The sequence below is a fragment of the Amphiprion ocellaris genome, chromosome 20, assembly GCF_022539595.1.
Source record: "Amphiprion ocellaris isolate individual 3 ecotype Okinawa chromosome 20, ASM2253959v1, whole genome shotgun sequence".
Classification (NCBI taxonomy): Eukaryota; Metazoa; Chordata; class Actinopteri; family Pomacentridae; genus Amphiprion; species Amphiprion ocellaris.
In genome coordinates, this window is record NC_072785.1 from 31,220,377 (window position 1) to 31,241,095 (window position 20,719).

Consider the following 20,719-nt stretch of genomic DNA (forward strand, 5'->3'; position numbering starts at 1 on the left):
TGCCATATGATGAAATAATGCAAAGGAGGTCGTGGAAAAACACTCCAGAAAGGTTTTCTTTGAAAATAAAATCATCATGAATTTTGGCGCAAAAAAACCGCCTTACTATACTATGTCGAAAAAAAATGCGATTTTTCAACATGTAAAAATGTGCCATATGATGAAATAATGTAAAAGGAGGTCGTGAAAAACACTCCAGAAAGGTTTTCTTTGAAAAAAAAAACATCATGAATTTTGCTGCAAAAAAAACGCCTTACTATACTATGTCGAAAAAACATCTCCACACATCTACACATTTATTGCCTTGCTCAGATCTTTTAACATTGTTTGTGCGCTAACACTTCCCTACTTTGTGTATATGTTTGGATGTACTAGCATACTTGCATAATGTGCTTGGATGTATTTCTCATCTTAAGTTATCTCATGAATCTTTCTTCCTTTTAATTTTTCTTTTTTACTATTTCTTTGATTCATGGTCTGATTAACCTCCCAGAGTGCCTCAAAATCAAAATGTATTCCATTGCATTCCAAGCTATGTAAATATTCTCTCTAAAACCAAGCTGCATATCACTGTTGGCATGATTACTTAATAAACCGATCAGCTGATTGACAAAAAAAATTGCAAATAATTACTTTAAGCAGAAATGAAGTTGTCTCAGCTTTTCACATGTGGATGTTGTCGTCCGGAAATGGACTAAAACGTCATAGTTTAGTATGTCATCCGAAAATGGACAAAAATGTCATAGGTTAGTATGTTGTCTGAAAATGGAAAAAAACGTCATAGGTTAGTATGTCGTCCGAAAATGGACAAAAACGTCATAGGTTAGTATGTCGTCCGAAAATTGACAAAAACGTCCTAGGTTAGTATGTCTTCCGAAAATGGACAAAAATGTCATAGGTTAGTATGTCGTCCGAAAATGGACAAAAATGTCATAGGTTAGTATGTTGTCTGAAAATGGAAAAAAACGTCACAGGTTATTATGTCGTCCGAAATATCACCAAAACGTCATAGGTTAGTATGTCGTCCGAAAATGGACAAAAATGTCATAGGTTAGTATGTCGTCCGAAAATGGAAAAAAACGTCATAGGTTAGTATGTCGTCCGAAATGTCACCAAAATGTCATACCTGTCTTCTCCTGAAGCTTTCAGGATTCCTGGTTGTATCATTCCAGATGCAGATCTCCACAGAAGGTTGTATTCTTTATTATATTCACAGATGTAAACATGACAGTTATTATTTTCACCATCATTGTACTGAAACATGGTCTTCAGTATTCAGTCTGTTCTGACTAGAACCACAGGAAGTCTCTTACACTACCAAAACAAAAGTCCAGTCTTTATGTTTCAGTCTGAGAGGGTGGTTTATCGCTGAGATGACGTCTCACTCGGACCCTTATCCTGCAACTCTTCTGTCACAGCTGGAACAGCAGGAAGCCGGAGAACAGGCTGAAGTTTCGGTTGTCGTCGTAGAGCCGGTAGCTGGCCGGCAGACTGAGGCGGACCCGGTCGCCCTCCTCCAGCTGCAGAGCCACGGCGTTGGACGTGGAGGCGTAGCCGCCGTGGTCGTTCAGCTCCAGGTTGAACATGATTGGCTGGTCGTTCCAATACAGGTACAGACCCATGTAGCCTTTCAGGTAATCTGCTGCCGTGAAGCTGAAGAAGTAAACTCCTCTGACCGGAGCCGTGAACACACCTGAAGAACCAACACATTTATTAGTGACTAAAAACAGCAGAGTGCATCAAACACAGCTGTTTAAAGACTACTGACAGTATAAGAACCAAGTAGAAATGACCTGGGAGGTATAGGGTCATATGTCATTTCATTCTTTCCACATGAACAGGTTCTTCTTATTTGTGCTACAGATGCTGAAGGTGTGTTTGGCTACATACAAAACTATATTTTCTTCATCACAATTACCTGCATTCTCCTGCATTGAGTATAGAACCGATGTGTTACTCATGACAAACAGAAAGACTCACCTACAGTCTCTTAATAAAGCATAAACAGCAAACAGTGAGAACATCAATGTGGAACATCACCAGAATGTCTTTTGTATGACCTCACAGTAAGATAAAATCTTCTTTGCTAAATAGCATTGTATTTCCTCCGATGAGCATTTAAAGACAAAAACTTTAGAAAGACTATATTGAAAATTCAGCCCCTAAAGTAGAAAGTCAAAGTAGAAACAAACGTGAGTCCAGCTGTGATTTCCAATCAGTGTAACTGCATCAACATGGTTCTAAACTGAGCTGAGAACAGAAGAACGTTCTCAGTTCTGGACCTATGGACTGGGTCTATCTATGTCTGCATCATGGCTCCACATGGAAAAGAACTGAAGACAGGAAGAGAAAAATCTGACAGAGACTCGACAAAGATGGAGTTCCACTAATCAGGAGTTTTAGAAGGAGTCATAGTTCCACTAATCAGAGCTCCTAAAATGACTCCACAGACAGTGAACTACTTTCTCCATCCAGCTGTAAAAACAGACATCAGCTGCTTCAGACTTGGCTCAGGGGTTCTCAATGGAAACCAGAGTTAGTGTGAAGCTCAGACAGGGTGAAGGAATCTTCAGAACATCAACCTCTATGGACGGAGGACCAGAACTAAACCTGGTTGCTGCTCAGAACTAAACTTCCAGATGAAAGTTTGCTGAAGAACCTGAGAAGAAGCCCTGATGGATATTAGAAAACATTCTTTGGTCAGATGACGATCAATGAGTTGGGCTCAGATGGAGTCCAGATGTTTGGTGAGAACTTGACCAGGACTACCACAGTGGATGCATAGTCCTGACAGTGAAGCACGGAGGTGGGAGTGTGATGATATGGAGCTGCATGAGAGCAAAAGGTGTTGGTGACATTTCTAGATGCACCATGAATGTCTGTGGATAAACCAAAATACTGACCGATAAGAAGCTGGAAGAAGAGGAACATTCCAGGAGGAGAACGTCCAAAGAGCCGCATCACACAAGAGATTCTACACTAGAACCTAGACGGTGTGAGTCCTGACTTGAATCCAACAGAACACCTTTGGGGTCTTTTAAAAAGAAAAGTGTAGCAACAAAACCCATCCAGCAAAGAACATCTCTCCAGAAATGAGTGGACTCTGGTACCTTCAAGATGAGGAGGACTGAGTCTGTCATCTACAATAAAGGTATAGAAAGAAATCAAAGGTTTGATGTTTGTAGAAGATGTTCTGGCTTCTGCTGCATTGAGTTCCTGTTAAATCTGACTTCAGAGCAAATGAGGGCTTAGAAGCAGAGTGGTGTAACCCAAAAAAACCTGAACTGAGTCTTACATCATTTCTGTAATATTTTATGGTCTAGATTTTAGTGTCAGAGTGGTTGAAACATCAACCCAAATATAGTGTTACAGTGGAGCTTCCAATATTAGACCATTCTGGAAAACACAAAACTTTGAACCCATTTTTCTCAAACACTACAGAAAGTGAGTCAGACCACTCTGCTTCTAACCCTTCAAATACTCTGCCGTTCAGCTCAGAGGTTATCTGATTACTGTCAGGTGGAATCAGTTAACGGTTGTAGACGGTGTTACCGTGAACTACCTGCTGTCTGGTTGTAGGCCTGGCCGATGTTGGTGATGGTTTTGGAGAAGATCAGAGTTCTTTCTTCATCAAATGGACCGACTGATCCCGAATCCGTCAGACCGGCTGAAAACGCCACCTTCAGGTTATCTGCAAGAAACAGATTTTAACTCAAAGTCCTTCAGCAGTGATCAATAACTGCCATGTGACAGGAAGTTTACCTTCATTGGCTTCAGCCTCATCGGCTCTCAGTCTGACCTGCAGCTCTGGTGAGAAATCATCTCATTTAGTTCACGTTTAAGAAACAAAGCAAACAGAACACTTTAAATGAGGATGTTTGTTACCTTCAGTGTTTCTCTCAGCTGCCGTCAGTCGGTCAGAAACAGAAACCAGCTCAGCAGCTCGAACTGAGAACATGCAGAAGATCATATTAGAAACATGAAGAAACTGCAGGCAGCGCAAAATTTACAGATTTACAGGATGGTCAGTGAATGTAGCTGAACTCACCTGAGTTTTGAGTCCTCAGTTGGTCCACCTGCTGCTCAGTGACGTTCAGTCTGAGAACCACAGCTGTCAGCTCGGCTTCACGACCTGCAAACAGTTTTCATTTTATTATCTAATATATTAAACTTTAATAACCTTCAGAACAAACTGAGCCTCATCTCGTCTCACTAGAAACTCAAACAACCTTCAGGAAGCCCTCAGCAAGTTTATAATGTCTTATGGGGTTCCTCAGGGAACATGTTGAGATCCTTTACTGTTTTTTTTTTTTTTTTAAATTAATTAGTAATTCTTCTCTTACTGACTTTTATAGAGAAATTTAACCAACAACAACAACAACAAGAAAAATAGTCACTCACTAGAACTATTTACTTTAATAACATTCATGTGCTTGAGGTCTAAACAGAATTTAGAATGTTTTAGGGGTTCCTCAGGGAACCAGTTGAGGTCCTCTGCCATTTTTAGTTATTTTTTTTTAAGTAATTCTCGTTTTAGAGACTTTTTAAGGAGATTTAAAAACAGAAGATGAAGGCCATTCAAGCATGAAGGGAAATGAAGTTGTCTGGAAATGATTAGCTCAAGGAACCTTGTTGGATTCTTCACACTTTCAGTCTGAAGAATCCTCCATGATGTTCTTGTGTTGCAGGTACATGGGCCAGACGTGGCCATCGAACAGGCCGGGGGGGTCTGGCACCGTGTAGTTCCAAGAGCAGTTGCAACTTCAGACTTTCAGTCTGAAGAATCTGTGATAGATTCTTTCTGCAGACATGTTGTTTGAGCTACAAACTTTGACTTTCTGTCACTTTGAGTTTTACATATTAATAGAAAAACAGATTAATATAAATATTCAGTCTGAACTCTCCATGTGTTACCTGTGTTTTCTGTCTTCAGATCTTCCAGCTGTTTCTCTCCAACTCTCAGTCTGATCAACACGTCTAAACAGAAACTAGAGGTTACAAGGAGTTCCTCAGGGAACCTTGATGGATCCTTCATACTTTACATATAAAATAATGTTCAGTGGTAAGCAGGTGATGGGAACCTTATTACAACAAACACTATTTGTCCCTTCTCTTATCTATAATCAATGAATCTGCCTTAAAAGAGACTAGAAAAAACAAGAAATATAAGTAGTATGAGTATTTATGAATGGTATTTACCCTGCAGATGTTTAAAAGCTCATCATTGTAGTGCTTAAAAAATGGTAAGCTATTTATATTTGATATATGACCCTCTCATTGGAAATCACTGGTTCTACAGAGGGTAGAAGGCAGGTTCTGGAATTTTCTCTTTATATACATCAATTTTACAATAATAATATGCATGAATGTTAGAAGAATGTTCATTTCCTGGAAACGTTTCTCATCATTTCTATCATTTGTATTATGTGAAGGTTGCTAACACATTTTAAAAGGGAGTTCCTCAGGGAACCCTGGTGGATCCTCCTCAGTTTCAGTTTGATGAATCTCTGCATGTTTTTCTGGAAAACATTCTGTCACTTTAAGTTTTATATGTTAATGGTGAGCAGAATAATATAAAAGTTCCGTTTTAACTTCATGTTACCTGTGTTTTCTGTCTTCAGATCTTCCAGCTGTTTCTCACCAACTCTCAGTCTGTTCAACACATCTAAAGAGAAACTAAAGGTTAGAAGGAGTTCCTCAGGGAACTTCATTGGATCCTCTACAGTTTCAGTCTGAACGATGAATAAAGATTTTTCTTTTGAGTCTGTTTGAAACTTTCCATCACCCTAAACACGTCAATGTTTTTAAAACACATTCTAAAAAATGTTGAGCTGGTTTGAAACCTTAACTGACTTGCGCCTGATTAATATTGTTAAATTTCATTGTTATCATGGCAGAATTTCTCTTCTAGACTAACTGACCCCACAGCTGGTTTAACTAAAGGCTCAACAGATTTATGAATATACCTGTGTTCACTTCATCCTGATGACTCTCAGTCGTGTTCAGTTTTCTCTGGAGGTTCAACAGTTTGGAGGTTTGATCTAAAATAAAACAAACAGAAAATCACATTAATCAGAACTTCAGTGATGTGAAGAATCTAATTTCTGCAAGATGAAAATAGACTCCAGAGTTTAGTGTTTCATTTGTCTTTTATTATAAAAAAAAAAACCCACTACATCTGTATTTTACACCTGACGGTAAAACAAGTCATGGGATCAGCAGGTTCTTCAAAAAACCCTCATACGTTCATGGTTCCTACAACTATCATTGTCAATAAAGGAGTTCATCAGGGAACCTTGTTGGATCGTCTTGAGCTCTCTGGTTATTTTTCTGAAAAAGCCTGGGTTTCTTTCAGTTTGTTAGAAAAGCATAAAAGCATTTTTTTCACATTAATTAACTATCTTCAGGTCTTCCAGCTGTTTCTCTCCACCTCTCAGTCTGTTCAACACCCATCCATCCATTATCTATACACCACTTAATCCTCACTAGGGTCATGGGGGGCTGGAGTCTATCCCAGCTGACTCGGGCGAAGGCAGGGGACACCCAAGACAGGTCGCCAGTCTGTCGCAGGGCTACATACAAGGACACACAATCACTCTCGCATTCACACCTATGGGCAATTTAGAGTAATCAATTAACCTCAGCATGTTTTTGGACTGTGGGAGGAAGCCGGAGTACCCGGAGAAAACCCACGCATGCACAGGGAGAACATGCAAACTCCATGCAGAAAGATCCCGGGAAAGCCGGGACGCGAACCAGGGACCTTCTCGCTGCAAGGCAAAAGCGCTAACCACTACGCCACTGTGCAGCCCCTGTTCAACACCTCTAAACAGAAAAATAAAGGTTAAAAGGAGTTCCTCAGGGAACCTCACTGTATCCTCCTCAATTTTGGTTTGAAGAATCATTGAACATTTTCTCTGAAAAACTCTGTCAGTTTATTAGAAAAGTAGAAACTCGTACTTTTATCGACACATGAATATTACGTACAGTCAGTCTGAAATCTCCATGTGTTACCTGTGTTTTCGGTCTTCAGATCTTCCAGCTGTTTCTCTCCAACTCTCAGTCTGATCAACATGTCTAAACAGAAACTAAAGATTAGAAGGAGTTCCTCAGGGAACCTTGTTGGATCCTCTTTAATTTTAGTCTGTACAATTCATAAAAGTTTTCTTCTGACTCTGTTCCAAATTTTTTGTCACTTTAAGTTTTGGATGATATAAATAAGCACAATAATGCAAATGTTCAGTCTGAACTCTGCACGTGTTACCTGTGTTTTCTGTCTTCAAGTCTTCCAGCTGTTTCTCACCAACTCCCAGTCTGATCAACACCTCTAAACAGAAAACAGTAAATATCAGTTAGTTCAGTGTGACTACAATTATTGTGTTATTTCTGATGAATATACCTGTGTTCACTTCATCCTGTTGACTTTCCGTCGTGTTCAGTTTTCTCTGGAGGTTCAACAGTTTTGAGGTTTGATCTGAAACATGAACAGAAATAAGCTGCAGTCAAACAGTTTCGGTGCATTATTTGAGGTCATATTTCATCCAGTTACCTGTGGTTTCAGTCTGCAGCTGATGGATCTGATGCTGAGCAGAGTTTAATCTGACCTGCAGCTGCTTCACTGAATCACTATGAACTGAAAACATCAGAGAAAACACATCTGATCATGATCATAATCTGAGAATTACATGTTCATGTGTGTTTATATGCAGACGACACTCTGCTCTATATTCTTGTTTTCTAATATCTTGATCGTCTACCCAGGCCTGAACACTGATCAGTTACTTCTGTTACACCAGAACTAAAAACCTGATCATTAAGCCAAAATCAAATCAACACACAGAAAATACATGAAATATATCATCAGCCTTGATAACAGAGTCGGTCTTCCTCATACAGTTACAGATTCATCACTTTTGACTCATCTCCAAGTCTTTACTCGGCCAGACTAGTAAAGATGTTTCTGCAGGTTTACGGTGCAGGATAAAGTGCAGCATTTCCTCTAAACTGTTGGGAAGTATTCAGCTGAATACATGAAATCACCTGTGTTTTGATTCTTCAGTTCATCTACCTGGTGCTCAGTCAGGTTCAGCCTGAGATTCACAGCCATCAGCTCAGCTTCATGGACTGAAAACAGTTTGTACATCTTAAACACCATGTGAACATTAGGACCATTCAAGCATGAGTGGAAGAAAGTATCATGAAAAAGATTAGCTCAGTTATAAACAAACACATTAATACAAATGTTCAGTCTGAACTCTGCCTATGTTACCTGTGTTTTCTGTCTTCAGGTCTTCCAGCTGTTTCTCACCAACTGTCAGTCTGATCAACACCACTAAACAGAAAACAGTAAATATCAGTTAGTTCAGCTGGACTATAATTATTGTGTTTTTTCTGATAAATATACCTGTGTTCACTTCATCCTGATGACTCTCAGTCGTGTTCAGTTTTCTCTGCAGGTTCAACAGTTTCGAGGTTTGATCTGAAACATGAACAAAAATAAGCTGCAATCTAAAAATTTCTGTGCATCATTTCAGGTCATATTTCATCCAGTTACCTGTGGTTTCAGTCTGCAGCTGATGAATCTCATGCTCAGCAGAGTTTAATCGGACCTGCAGCTGCTTCACTGAATCACTTTGAACTGAAAACATCAGAGTAAACAGATCTGATTATGTTATATCTTCTAATGAAATATATGTTAATGTATCTATATGCAGATGACACTCTGCTTTATATTCACATTCTATAAGATCCTGATCGTCTACTCAGGCCTGAACACTGTTTAGTTACTGCTGCACTAGAAGTAAAATCCTGATCATCAAGCCAAAATCAACACACAGAAAATACATGAAATATATCATCAGCCTTGATAACAGAGTCGGTCTTCCTCATACAGTTACAGATTCATCACTTTTGACTCATCTCCAAGTCTTTACTCGGCCAGACTAGTAAAGATGTTTCTGCAGGTTTACGGTGCAGGATAAAGGACAACATTTCCTCTGAACTGTTAGGAAGTATTCAGCTGAATACATGAAGTCACCTGTGTTTTGATTCTTCAGTTCATCTACCTGCTGCTCAGTCAGGTTCAGCCTGAGATTCACAGCCATCACCTCAGCTTCATGGACTGAAAACAGTTCGTACATCTTAAACAACCACCGTATGAACATTAAAATCTTTCAAGGATGCGTGGAGGAAAGTGTACGTGAACAAAATTTGCTCAGTTATAAACCAACACACTAATATAAATGTTCAGTCTGAACTCTTCCTATGTTACCTGTGTTTTCTGTCTTCAGGTCTTCCAGCTGTTTCTCACCAACTGTCAGTCTGATCAACACCTCTAAACAGAAAACAGAAAATATCAGTTAGTTCAGTTGGACTATAATTATTGTGTTATTTCTGATAAATGTACCTGTATTCACTTCATCCTGATGACTCTCAGTCGTGTTCAGTTTTCTCTGGAGGTTCAACAGTTTAGAGGTTTGATCTGAAACATGAACAAAAATAAGCTACATTCAAACAGCTTTGGTGCATCACTTCAGGTCATATTTCATCCAGTTACCTGTGGTTTCAGTCTGCAGCTGATGGATCTGATGCTCAGCAGAGTTTAATCTGATCTGCAGTTGCTTCACTAAGTTACTATGAACTGAAAACATCAGAGAAAACACATCTGATCAATATCATATTCTGTGGATTACGTGTTAATGTTGTTTATATGCAGACGGCACTGCTCTATACTCAAGTTCTATAAGATCCTGATTGTCTAGTCTACTCAGGCCTGAACACTATTCAGTCAAATGTTGAGTTTTAACTCTCCATGTGTTAACTGTGTTTTCTGTCTTCAGATCTTCTAGCTGTTTTTCACCAACACTCAGTCTGTTCAACACATCTAAACAGAAACTAAAGATTAGAAGGAGTTCCTCAGGGAACCTTGTTGGATCCTCCTCAGATCTTGTCTAAACGATCAATAAACATTTTTCTTTTGACTCTGTTCCAAACTTTGTGTCACTTTAAACACATTTCAGTATTCAAACCTTCAGTGTGTTTTTGTATTAATTAATTATCTAATTTCATGTTAAGAACTGTGGGATTTCTCTGCAGCTTCAGAAACTTCTGTCTAAACAACAATCAGAATCCGCTCATCACTGCTGGACTAACCGAGTCAGTGAGTGGTTAAGTAACTGTTTGATGGACAAACATTTTGATGGATGTACCTAAATTTATTTTGTCCTGAAAACTCTCAGTAATGTTCAGTTTTCTCTGTAGGTCCAGTAGTTTGGAGGTTTGATCTGCAACATGAACATTCAGGAAATTATTTGAATCAGCACTTAAGTGTTGAGAAGAATCAAACTTCTTTAAGAAAAAAAAAGACAAGATTTCAGCGACTGTTTTCTTATTGTCATTTTTATAAAACCACTTAATTTGTGTGTTACACTGATGGTAAATAAGGTCAGAGGATGCACTTGCTCTTCAAAGAACCCTCATATGTTAAAGGTTTCCTACAATAAACATTGTTCATGTTAATGTGTTACCTGTGTTTTCTGTCTTCAGGTCTTCCAGCTGTTTCTGACCAACTCTCAGTCTGTTCAACGCCTCTAAACAGAAACTAAAGGTTAGAAGGAGTTCCTCGGGGAACTCTGTTGGATCCTCCACAGTTTATTTCACAGTTCCAGATATTGTCCTGGAAATATTCCCCATAATTTCCTAAAAATTAGCTTTATGTGAAGGTTTATAATGGAGTTTTTTTAAAGGAATTTCTCAAAGAACCTTATTGGATCCTCCACAGTTTTAGTCTGAAGAACCTGTACTTGTTTCCTTGAAAAATTTTGTCTTTCTTTTACTTTGTTAGAAATGTATAAACAGATGATAAGTCTTCACATGTCACCTGTGTTTTCTGTCTTCAGCTCTTCCAGCTTTTTCTCACTGATTGTCAGTCGGCTCACCAAATCTAAACAGAAAACATTATTGATCCCATTCCTTAATGAGTCATTACAACATTTGTTGATGAAGTGAATATAAATCTACCTGCAGTGTTGTTGAGTCCATCTGTCAGTCTGGACTCCATCGAGGAAAGTTCAACAAACCAAGCTGAAAACAAAATCATCCAACAAACTGTGAAACCTGATCACCACAGTCGGAAAAAATTTAATTGCAAGTTACTTCCATGATGCTGCATTTGACTGATGCTAAATCAGTTCAGTAGATCAGCTGAATGTTCTCCTCCACATGTTCAAGGTTCCCCCAGATTCATAATATAAAAGCCTGCAGTTTTAACATTTTTTAAACCTTTGGTCAGTCTGAACTGTTCATGTTTTACCTGCGTTACCTGTCTTCAGATCTTCCAGCTGTTTCTCCCCAACTCTCAGTCTGTTCAACGCCTCTAAGCAGAAACTAAAAGTTAGAAGGAGTTCCTCAGGGAACCCTGTTGGATCCTCTACAGTTTCAGTCTGAAGAATCACTGGATCGTTCTCTGTAAACTTTTAGTCTGTACTATAAGCTTTGACTTTCTGTCACTTTCAATGTTGTACTTTCTAAAAAAAAAAACAGATTCATATAAATATTCAGTTTGAACTCTCCATATGTTACCTGTGTTGTCTATCTTCAGGTCTTCCAGCTGTTTCTCACCAACATTCAGTCTGTTCAACACATCTAAACAGAGGCTAAAGGTTAGAAGGAGTTCCTCAGGGAACCTTGTTGGATCCTCCACACTTTATTTTACAGTTCCTGTATTTTACACTTAATGTCCTGGGAAAAATCCTCATAATTTCCCCAAAATTTGCTTTATTTGAGGGTTTTTAAAGGTTTTTTAAAGGAATTTCTAAGGTAATCTTGTTGGATCTTCCTCATTTTCAGTCTGAAGAATCATCGGAAAAAACATGTTACATGACCTAAAGACTTTCTGTGACTTTGAATTCTGTATGTTAGAAACAAACACTGTAATATAAATGTTGAGTTTTAACTCTTCATGCGTTATCTGTGTTTTCTGTCTTCAGGTCTTCCAGCTGTTTCTCACCAACGCTTAGTCTGTTCAACACCTCTAAACAGAAACTAAAGGTTAGAAGGAGTTCCTTGGCGTATCTCACTGGAACCTCTACAGTTTCAGTCTAAGCAATCAACGAAGGTTTTTCTTTGTAAATGAGAAACAAAAAATAAGTGTTGAACACAGTGGGGGTTCTGCTGCAGTTTCTAGAAATTTCTGTCCAAACAACAAACACCATCAGCTCATACCTGATTCAACGATTGTTAAATTGATTATCTGATAGTTAAACACATTGATAAATATACCTGTGTTCACTTCATCCTGATGACTCTCAGTCGTGTTCAGTTTTCTCTGGAGGTTCAACAGTTTAGAGGTTTGGTCTGAAGCATGAACAAAAGAAAAAAAAGCTGCAGTCAAACAGTTTCTGTGCATCATTTCAGGTCATATTTCATCCAGTTACCTGTGGTTTCAGTCTGCAGCTGATGGATCTGATGCTGAGCAGAGTTTAATCTGACCTGCAGCTGCTTCACTGAATCACTATGAACTGAAAACATCAGGGAAAACACATCTGATCATGATCATAATCTGAGAATTACATGTTCATGTGTGTTTATATGCAGACAACACTCTGCTCTATATTCTTGTTTTATAAGATCTGAACACTGTTCAGTTCCTGCTGCTGCATCTAAGCTAATAATCTGACCATCAGGTGTGTTTATGGGGATAATAATGTGTTGATGTACCTGAGTTGTTGGTCACCAGCTGCAGCATCAGACTTTCCGACAGATGTTCATCCTGAGACGACGAGCTGCTGACAGCTGAGAAACAAACCAGAAACTCTTCAGATCCTGTACTGGGAACATCATCACCATCATTCTGTTCACCTGTAGCTGGTCTAAATGAGCTGCTCAGAATTTAGTTCTGTTTCTGTATGAAGTCAGAGCTGCAGATTGATGACAGAAAACTTTTTTTTTTAACTCACCGGCTGTTTGTTCCTGCAGTTCATCCAGTCGACGTTCGGCTTCGCTCAGTCTTTCAGTCAGAGCTGAAACATCCACTGAATCCACTAAAAGCAGGTTTAATAGAGGAGAATCAACCAAAACTAGCAACCAGAATGAAGAAAAAAAAAATACTAACACACAGATTTAAATATAAAAACAAAGAAAAACAGTTTGAAAAGAAAGAACAGACACTAATTTTTCCTGCTTCTTTCTTTCTCCTTTGGTGTTATTTGTTGCATCGACACAGATTCACATTTATAGCAGCAGTGAAAATGTTGTTTTATTGGAGTGAAGAAGGAGTTTGAACACATCATAACTGTGAAAAAACACTTCCTGAGTGTCCTCTGATGGATGCAAAACAACCACAAAGAGACACAAAACAACCACAAAGACACAAAACAACCACATAGAGACACAAAACAACCACACAGAGACACAAAACAACAAGAACGAGACGCAAAGCAACCACATATTCCTGCTGTAAATACAGATACAGGTGTGAGTCTCACCTGTGTTCAGTGTGTTCGTCTCGTCCAGTCGTCTCTCTGCCTCCTTCAGTCGATTCTCCACAGAAACCAGTCGATCTGATTGATCTGAACATAATAAAAACACGATGTTAAAACTGGACAGACGCTGACCATGTGACCTGTGTTTGTGTCATGTGACTGTGTTTGTGTCATGTGATCTACCTGCAGAGTTCCTCCTCAGATCCTCCAGTTGCAGCTGACTGGAGTTCAGTCTGGTGGTGACCTCAGACAGCTGATCTGCAAACATCACAGATCAAACTACTGATCGACTGATTAATAATCTGATGATAAGAAATGTCAAACATGAGCTTGTTGGTGCTTTAGCGTTTTTTCAAGTCACTTTGTGGTCGTTTTGTGTATCTTTGTGGTCGTTTTGTGTATCTTTGTGGTTGTTTTGTATCTCTTTGTGGTTGTTTTGTGATTCACCTCGTACTGAGCTGAGTTGTTGTCTGTCAGCTGCTGAGTTCAGTTTTTCCTGCAGTGAGTTCAGTCGACTCTGCAGAGCTGAAACAAACAAACAAACAAACATGCTAATTCTGTGAAAAGCTCCATAATCAGATGTTTACATCCACTGATCTGACATTTTGTTTATCTGGTAATTACACATTTGAAGAACAAAACACTGAATCTAAGCTCAGCTGATCACGCTGAGTATTGATTATTTATCACCGATCAGTTCTGTCACCTTCAGTGTTTGACTTCATCTCCTCCAGTCGGACGTTCGGTCGAGTCTCAGATACATCAGGTGAGATCACAGGTGAGCTGTCGGCCACAGGGAATTCTGGGAAACACAAACTGTTAATCAGTTAAAGATGTAATCAATCAGAAGTCAGCAGGAGAAAAAAAAGAGACGAATCTGACCTGAGATCTGCCTCCGGAGCTGCTCCAGCAGAGTCTCAGTGTGACACAGTCGGACCGCCAGATCTGGAAGCAGACAAGTTTACAGTTATTTTCAGAATATTTTAGTTCATTTTGGACAATATTTGAGTCATTCTGGATCATTTTCCAGTCATTTTGGACATTTTATAAAAAATGTTTTTACAATATTTAAATAATTTTGGACAAATTTTGAGTAATTCTAGACAAATTTCAGTCATTATGGACAAATTCCCAGTAATTTCAGACGTATTTTTGTGTCATTTTGGACCTGACCTGAGTTCTTCCTCCTCAGCTGCTCCACTGTACTTTCAGTTGCCCTCAGTCTGGTCTGAAGGAACGGAAGTTCAGCAGCCAGAGCTGCAGGAAAACAGCAGTTTATGAACTCTTAAGTAACTCAGAATTGGTCAAATGTGTGTGTTTTTTTAAAAGATTTATTCTAAAGTTAACTTTCCTTTTCAACTTGCTGCAGGTTTTGGAGTTCAGAGGGTTAAAGGTTTCTATGTTTAAGAATCAATGACGACAGTCATTTAAACCCACCTGAACTCTTCTTCTTCAGCTCGTCCATCGATGTCTCGCTGCTGTTCAGTCTAGAATGAAGCTCCAACAGTTCAGATTTTGCTGCTCGAGCTGAAAAACATCAGAACCACCGACGTCCAGAACTGGTTTTATTCAGCAAAATTTGGAGAAGATAACATAAAAAACAACCAAAACAGAAACCTTAAAACTGTGCTGAAGAATATTTAATATTAGCCTAACTGCATTTTTATGAGTAATTAACTTATAAACTTGTGTTTATTCTGCCAGTTATTGGGAATCAACAAAACTTTTATAGAAGAGGAAAATCTGATTCCTGTAGCTAAATTTTATTTGTTGCTTGAATAGAATTTTTACTAGAAGTCGTCTAAACTGAAAAAGTTTTGGTTTGTTAGTAATTAAAAAAACTTTGATTTAAGAGGAAAATCTAATTCCTGTAACTGAACGTAGTTTGTTGGTTGAACAGAATCTTTACTAGAAATGATCTGAACTCTAAAAGTTTGGTTCCAACTTTGTTTTTTTAAGTCCAAACATGATTTTTAGAGTTCAGGTATATATATTGTTTACAGATAACAGGCTGCAGAGTTTGTTTACTTCAGTTATTATGATGGTAGAAGATGTTATAGTCTCCTGACCTCCACTCTGCTCCTCCGCCTTCCTCCTCAGCTCCTCCAGGCTTCTTCTCAGCTCCTCCGACCTCCTTTGGTCCTCCATCTTCCTCTGGTCCTCCTCCTTCCTCCTCATCTCCTCCAGCTCCTTCTTCAGCTCCTCCAGGTTTCTCCTCTGCTCGTCGGCCTCCAGCTCTCCGTCCCTCAGCCGGCTCTCTACGCTCCTCATGGCCTGACGCCGGCCAACCTCCTCGGTCCTGAGGCTCAGCACCAGGTCCCTCAGACCCCTCAGCTCATCCCAGAGGACCGGTAGCTTCGGGGGGACGGTGGACTCGGACTGGACCTGGACGGAGCAGAAGAACAGGACCAGCAGAAACCTCATCCTGAAACCAAAACCTGCAGCTGAATGAGTCCAGCAGATTAAAGTCTGTAATCCTGCAGCAGCACGAGTCCAAGCAGACCCTCCCTTCAAACTCAGCACAGCGAACTTTAAAACCACACAGACTGGGACTGAAACCAACCTGGAATAACCTGCAACTCCAAACAGAAACAGTAGATAAACTAATCTGTTGCGGAAAACAGTTCTGAGATTGTATTCGGTTTCCTCCTGTGTTAAAATAATCTGATAAAGAAGCACAAAACCTACCAGCATGTTTTAAAGTCTTGCTATCTTTAACACACATCAGCAAAATGTCACCTTCAACCAACCAGAAACTGGATTAATCAGACCTGAGCTGCTGTTTCCAGCCTGAAAACCAACCTGAAATAACCTGAAACTCCAAACAGAACTAGTAAATAAAATAATTTAATAGAAAAAAATGATGATGAAACTGAAACTGTGCTCCTGGTAAACGTGTCAGCATTTATTAACAACTGTTTTCAGATCATATTTGGTTCCTTCCTGTGTGTTTCTTCGATTCAAACCAGATGATCACATAAAGAATACCAACTTATTGGGTTTATCTTTTTGAACCCTTAAACCAGCTGGTTTGGGAGGTATCTTAGCTTTAAAAAAAAAGCTTCAGCTACTTGTATCTCAACCTTTTGGTATCTATCCAGAGGTCTTGACCATCGCTGACAGTTGGAACGAAGATCAGCTGGTTTATTGGGAGCTTCGTCCCTCTGCATCATTCTGTCCGTCTAAAGTTGCATTTTCCATTCACTTAATTAAACTTTTTTGCTTGAGGCAGCAACTCAACAGAATCAACCATCTACTGGTTTCTGACAGAACCAGGTCCTTGGACTTGGAGATGTTGGTTCTCATTCTGACTTTCACAGTCAGAAGTCAATAGAGCCTCATCGTCTGCAAAAAGTAGAAATCCGACCCTAAAGTTCCCAAACCACACACAAGAGGCAACCCCAGTGAAAACATATTTAAGTCTGGAAAATGCAGAGTTCTCACTTTGGTTCAACAAAGGACAGATGATACCAACAGAATCATGTTGTCTGCAAAAAGTAGAAATGCGAACCTAAAGTTCCCAAGAGGCAACTGCGGTGAAAACGTATATATGACTTAGTGAGAATATAAACAGAGTTCTCACTTGGGTTCAATGTAGAACAGATGACACCAACAGAACCTTGTCGTCTGCATAAAGCCAAGATGTGATTGGGAAGTTTCCAAACAAGGCAAACTCTTCACCCAAAAACAGAATCGGAGACAAATGTCAAGGTGGTGGAGTCCAACACTCACCAGAAACTTGCTTCTCATTTTGGTTGGACAAGGACCGGACGGCTTGAATCCACAACGTACATGTCGACTGGAAGGACAAACTCCCACGATCCAGTCGACAACTCGACAAGAGTGAAGAGTTGATCAATGAATCTGAAGTTTACCAAACCCTGGTAGAAACCTTCTTGGGGAGGATGAACAGTTTGATACTTCAATATCTGGAGCCCTCGCTCTGGTTCACCTTTTACTCTACGTCACACACACGTGCCTATGTTCAGCAGCTCAGCACCGACTCATCAACAATTACCACTGTTTTTTGCACTACAATATTTGCACTACGTGGTGGCCCCCACCACCTGCTGCTACTGGTCACTTTATTCACTTAGTCACTTTTTTGTTGTACAGTGTACTTAGTTGTTAGTTTTTATTATAGTAGATGTTAGCTTTTATTATAGTATTTACTTTATCTTTATCTTTATTTTTATCTTTATTTTTATCTCTACTATTTGTTAAATGTTTAATGTAGCAGCATTGCACCGAGTCAAATTCCTCGTTTGTGAACCTCATGAACAATGGCAATAAAACTCATTCTGATTCTGATTCTGATTCTGATTCTGATTCTGATAAAACCAGAACCACCACTCCGATAAAAAATCACCTACAAGTTAACTAGATCTGAAGAAGCGGCTTAAATCGGAGTGTTTGTTTACTTTTGGTCCTCTTGAAAATAAAAGTCAACAACAACCTCAATGATTAAAAAAGTTGACATGTTTTTGCTGCAGGTTTCAGCCAAAGCATGTATTTGTAGATTTTCATTGCTTCGGTAAGACGTGCTATTGTTGATGTCTAACATCAGTGTTTAAAGTTGTTGCTGTAGTGACTAAATCTGCCTGTTGGGGGCGCCGATGGGTCAGTGTCTCCAGTTAGTAAGCTCAGTTCCTCCTGTGCAGCGCTGCATACCAAGCATAGCTAACGTGCTAATCTGCAGCTCACACCCTGAAAACAAAGCAGCTCAGAGGATCTGTGTGATCGACTGGCACATGCACACTCACGTGCACGGTTGTCCTCAGGGTGTGTGTAATAATCACATTAATGGTGGAAAGTCGCTTTGTTTCACACACGACTATATTTCCTCTAAAACTGTTCATTCATGTTAGCATGATTAGATTTATTCTTCTGCTGCTGTAAAACAAGAAAGTTAATCTTCTTTAGTACGACTAATAAGTGTCTTTTCTGCGTTTAAGTTCCTCTTTGTTCTCATCTGTAGAACACTGTTTTTAGACACACTAAACCAGTGATTCATTACAACAGCACATTAGTGCTACAACTGATCCGTTTTATCATCTTCAAATCATGTAATTCAAGATGTTATTGGAGATAAAACTGCCTGGTGAGGGACGTCAACAAGGCATTACAAGTACTTGATAAATGGCAACTGATCGATTTAGTTTCACATTATAACACAATACTGATCATTTTTTTTCTGGTGTGGCAGCAGCATGATGTGAAGCACAGTGGTGGCAGCATCATGTTTTTATAGATAGTTTAACCAGTAATCTGAAAAAATACTTAATTTTTGACTTTAGAGAAGGAAAGAAACCAGAAAATATCCACAAGTAAGAAGATGCAATCAACATTTTGCCTATTTTGCTAGTTATTCAAACCAATTAGTCGATTATCACAATAGCTGATGATTATTTTAATAGATGATGACTAAATTAAGGCTTCCCCAGGTGTTCAATCTCTCGACTTAAGGTGTTATTGGAGATAAAACTGCCTGGAGAGGGACGTCAGGACAGCGTTATAAGTACCTGATAAGTGGCAACTAATCGATCAGTGGTTGCAGCACTAACTGTAACATAAAACAATTCATGTTATAACAAGATAAATGAACAAACTATTGATTTTTTTCTGATGTACAATCCTAATTAATGACTCTCCAGCAGTGCAAAGTTTGGCTCGACTAATCCAATGGTTTAAACACAAACTAAGAAAAACTGAAATTTTAGCTTCAGATAAGGAAAGACACCAGGAAATATTCACATTTAAGACAATGCAGTAAAGTCAGACTATTTTCTCATCCCAAAATAATGACTCAGGGTGTTATTGGAGATAAAAGTGCCTGGTGAGGGACGTCAGGATGGCAATATAAGTACCTGATAAGTCGCAACTAATCAAGTATTGCAGCTCTAAAGGCAACATAAAGCAAGACAAATTTAAAACATATTGATCTGTTTTCTAATGTGGAATCAACAAACTGCTGCAAAATCCCAACTAGAGACTTTCTAGCAGTTTATAAAGGAAGCTCTGGAGAGTTTGGCGGAATTAATCAGAAAAAAAATATTTAAACAATTAAAAAGGTATAAACGGAAAGCTGAAAATACAGAACATTTAGCTTCAGAAGAAGAAAAATAAAGCAAAAGATGCTCAGATTTAAGAATATTCAGAGAATTTAGACTGTTTTCTCACCCCAAAATTATGACTCAAGGTGTTAGTGATGATAAAACTGCCTGTTGAGGGACATCAGGAAGGCATTATAAGTACCTGATGAGTGGCAACTAATCAATTAATGGTTGCGGTTCTAACTGTAATCTAAAAAAATCATGTTATAACAAGACAAATGGACAAAACATTGATCTATTTTCCTAATGTGGCATCAACAAACTGTTGCAAAATCCCAACTAGAGACTCTCCAGCAGTTTAGAAAGGAACTATAGATAGTTTGGCTTGATAAATGAGAAAAAACACAAATACTTCAAGGAAAAAGTAAGATACTGAATATTTAGTGTGAGAGGAGGAAAGAAACCAGAAAATATTCATATTTAAGAAGATGCAAAGAATTTAAACATTTTTTCTCACCCCAAAATCACAACTCAAGGTGTTAGTGATGATAAAACTGCCTGGTGAGGGACGTCAGGACAGCATCATAAGTACCTGACAGATGGCAACGAATTGATAAATGGTTGCAGCTCTAATTGTTATATAAAACAATCATGTTATAACAAGATAAATGAATGAAATACTGATCTATTTTTCTGATGTGGCGGCAACAAATTGCTGTAAATTCCCAACTAGAGACTCTCCAGCAGTTTATAAAGTTAGATGAGGAAAGTTTGGTTCAATTATTCAGGAAAAGGCTCAAATGGTTCAAACAAAAAGTAAAAAATACAGAATTTTTAGCTTCATAGGCAGAAAGAAACCAGAAAATATTCACATTTAAGACGATGCAGTGAAATCAGACTATTTTCTCAACTCAAAATCATGACTCAAGGTGTTATTGGTGATTAAACTGCCTGGTGAGGGTACCTGATACGTGGTAAACTAACTGATTAATAGTTTTAGCTCTAGTCATGATGTGAAATGTTTCATATAATAAGATAAACAGCATTTCATTAAGGGAATGTGGAAACTTTGGCTCAAATTAATGAGAAAAACACAAAATGGCTGAAACAGAAAGCTGGAAACACTGAATATTTCACTATAGTAACAGATTAAATATCAGCGCATGACTCCGATGAAAATATTTG

The 20,719-nt window shown here is 38.8% G+C and overlaps 1 protein-coding gene across 7 annotated transcripts; it reads right to left on the minus strand.

Moving 5' to 3' along the window:
* Positions 1-1,187: 1,187 nt before the first annotated feature.
* LOC111571114 (putative leucine-rich repeat-containing protein DDB_G0290503) lies at positions 1,188-20,636 on the minus strand. 7 transcript variants are annotated; one of them, XM_055005643.1, is made up of 38 exons: positions 15,551-20,636; positions 14,919-15,008; positions 14,655-14,738; positions 14,364-14,426; positions 14,188-14,283; positions 13,929-14,006; positions 13,665-13,739; positions 13,485-13,568; positions 12,957-13,040; positions 12,718-12,792; positions 12,435-12,518; positions 12,280-12,354; positions 11,581-11,643; positions 11,321-11,374; positions 11,020-11,082; positions 10,880-10,942; positions 10,527-10,589; positions 9,557-9,640; positions 9,407-9,481; positions 9,272-9,334; positions 9,038-9,121; positions 8,555-8,638; positions 8,405-8,479; positions 8,270-8,332; positions 8,041-8,124; positions 7,550-7,633; positions 7,400-7,474; positions 7,265-7,327; positions 7,015-7,077; positions 5,967-6,041; positions 5,603-5,665; positions 4,915-4,977; positions 4,049-4,132; positions 3,886-3,948; positions 3,763-3,807; positions 3,563-3,691; positions 3,111-3,140; positions 1,188-1,693 (listed from the first exon to the last, which is right to left on the minus strand). In XM_055005643.1, the coding sequence occupies exons 1-38, from the start codon at positions 16,173-16,175 to the stop codon at positions 1,413-1,415; spliced, it is 3,549 nt and encodes a 1,182-aa protein (XP_054861618.1). In that variant the 5' UTR covers positions 16,176-20,636; the 3' UTR covers positions 1,188-1,412. The 7 variants fall into 7 exon arrangements, with proteins under 7 accessions (XP_054861618.1, XP_054861617.1, XP_054861620.1 ...); XM_055005642.1 differs by having other exon boundaries at positions 11,312-11,374; XM_055005645.1 differs by lacking the exon at positions 11,020-11,082 and having other exon boundaries at positions 11,312-11,374.
* Positions 20,637-20,719: the final 83 nt, after the last annotated feature.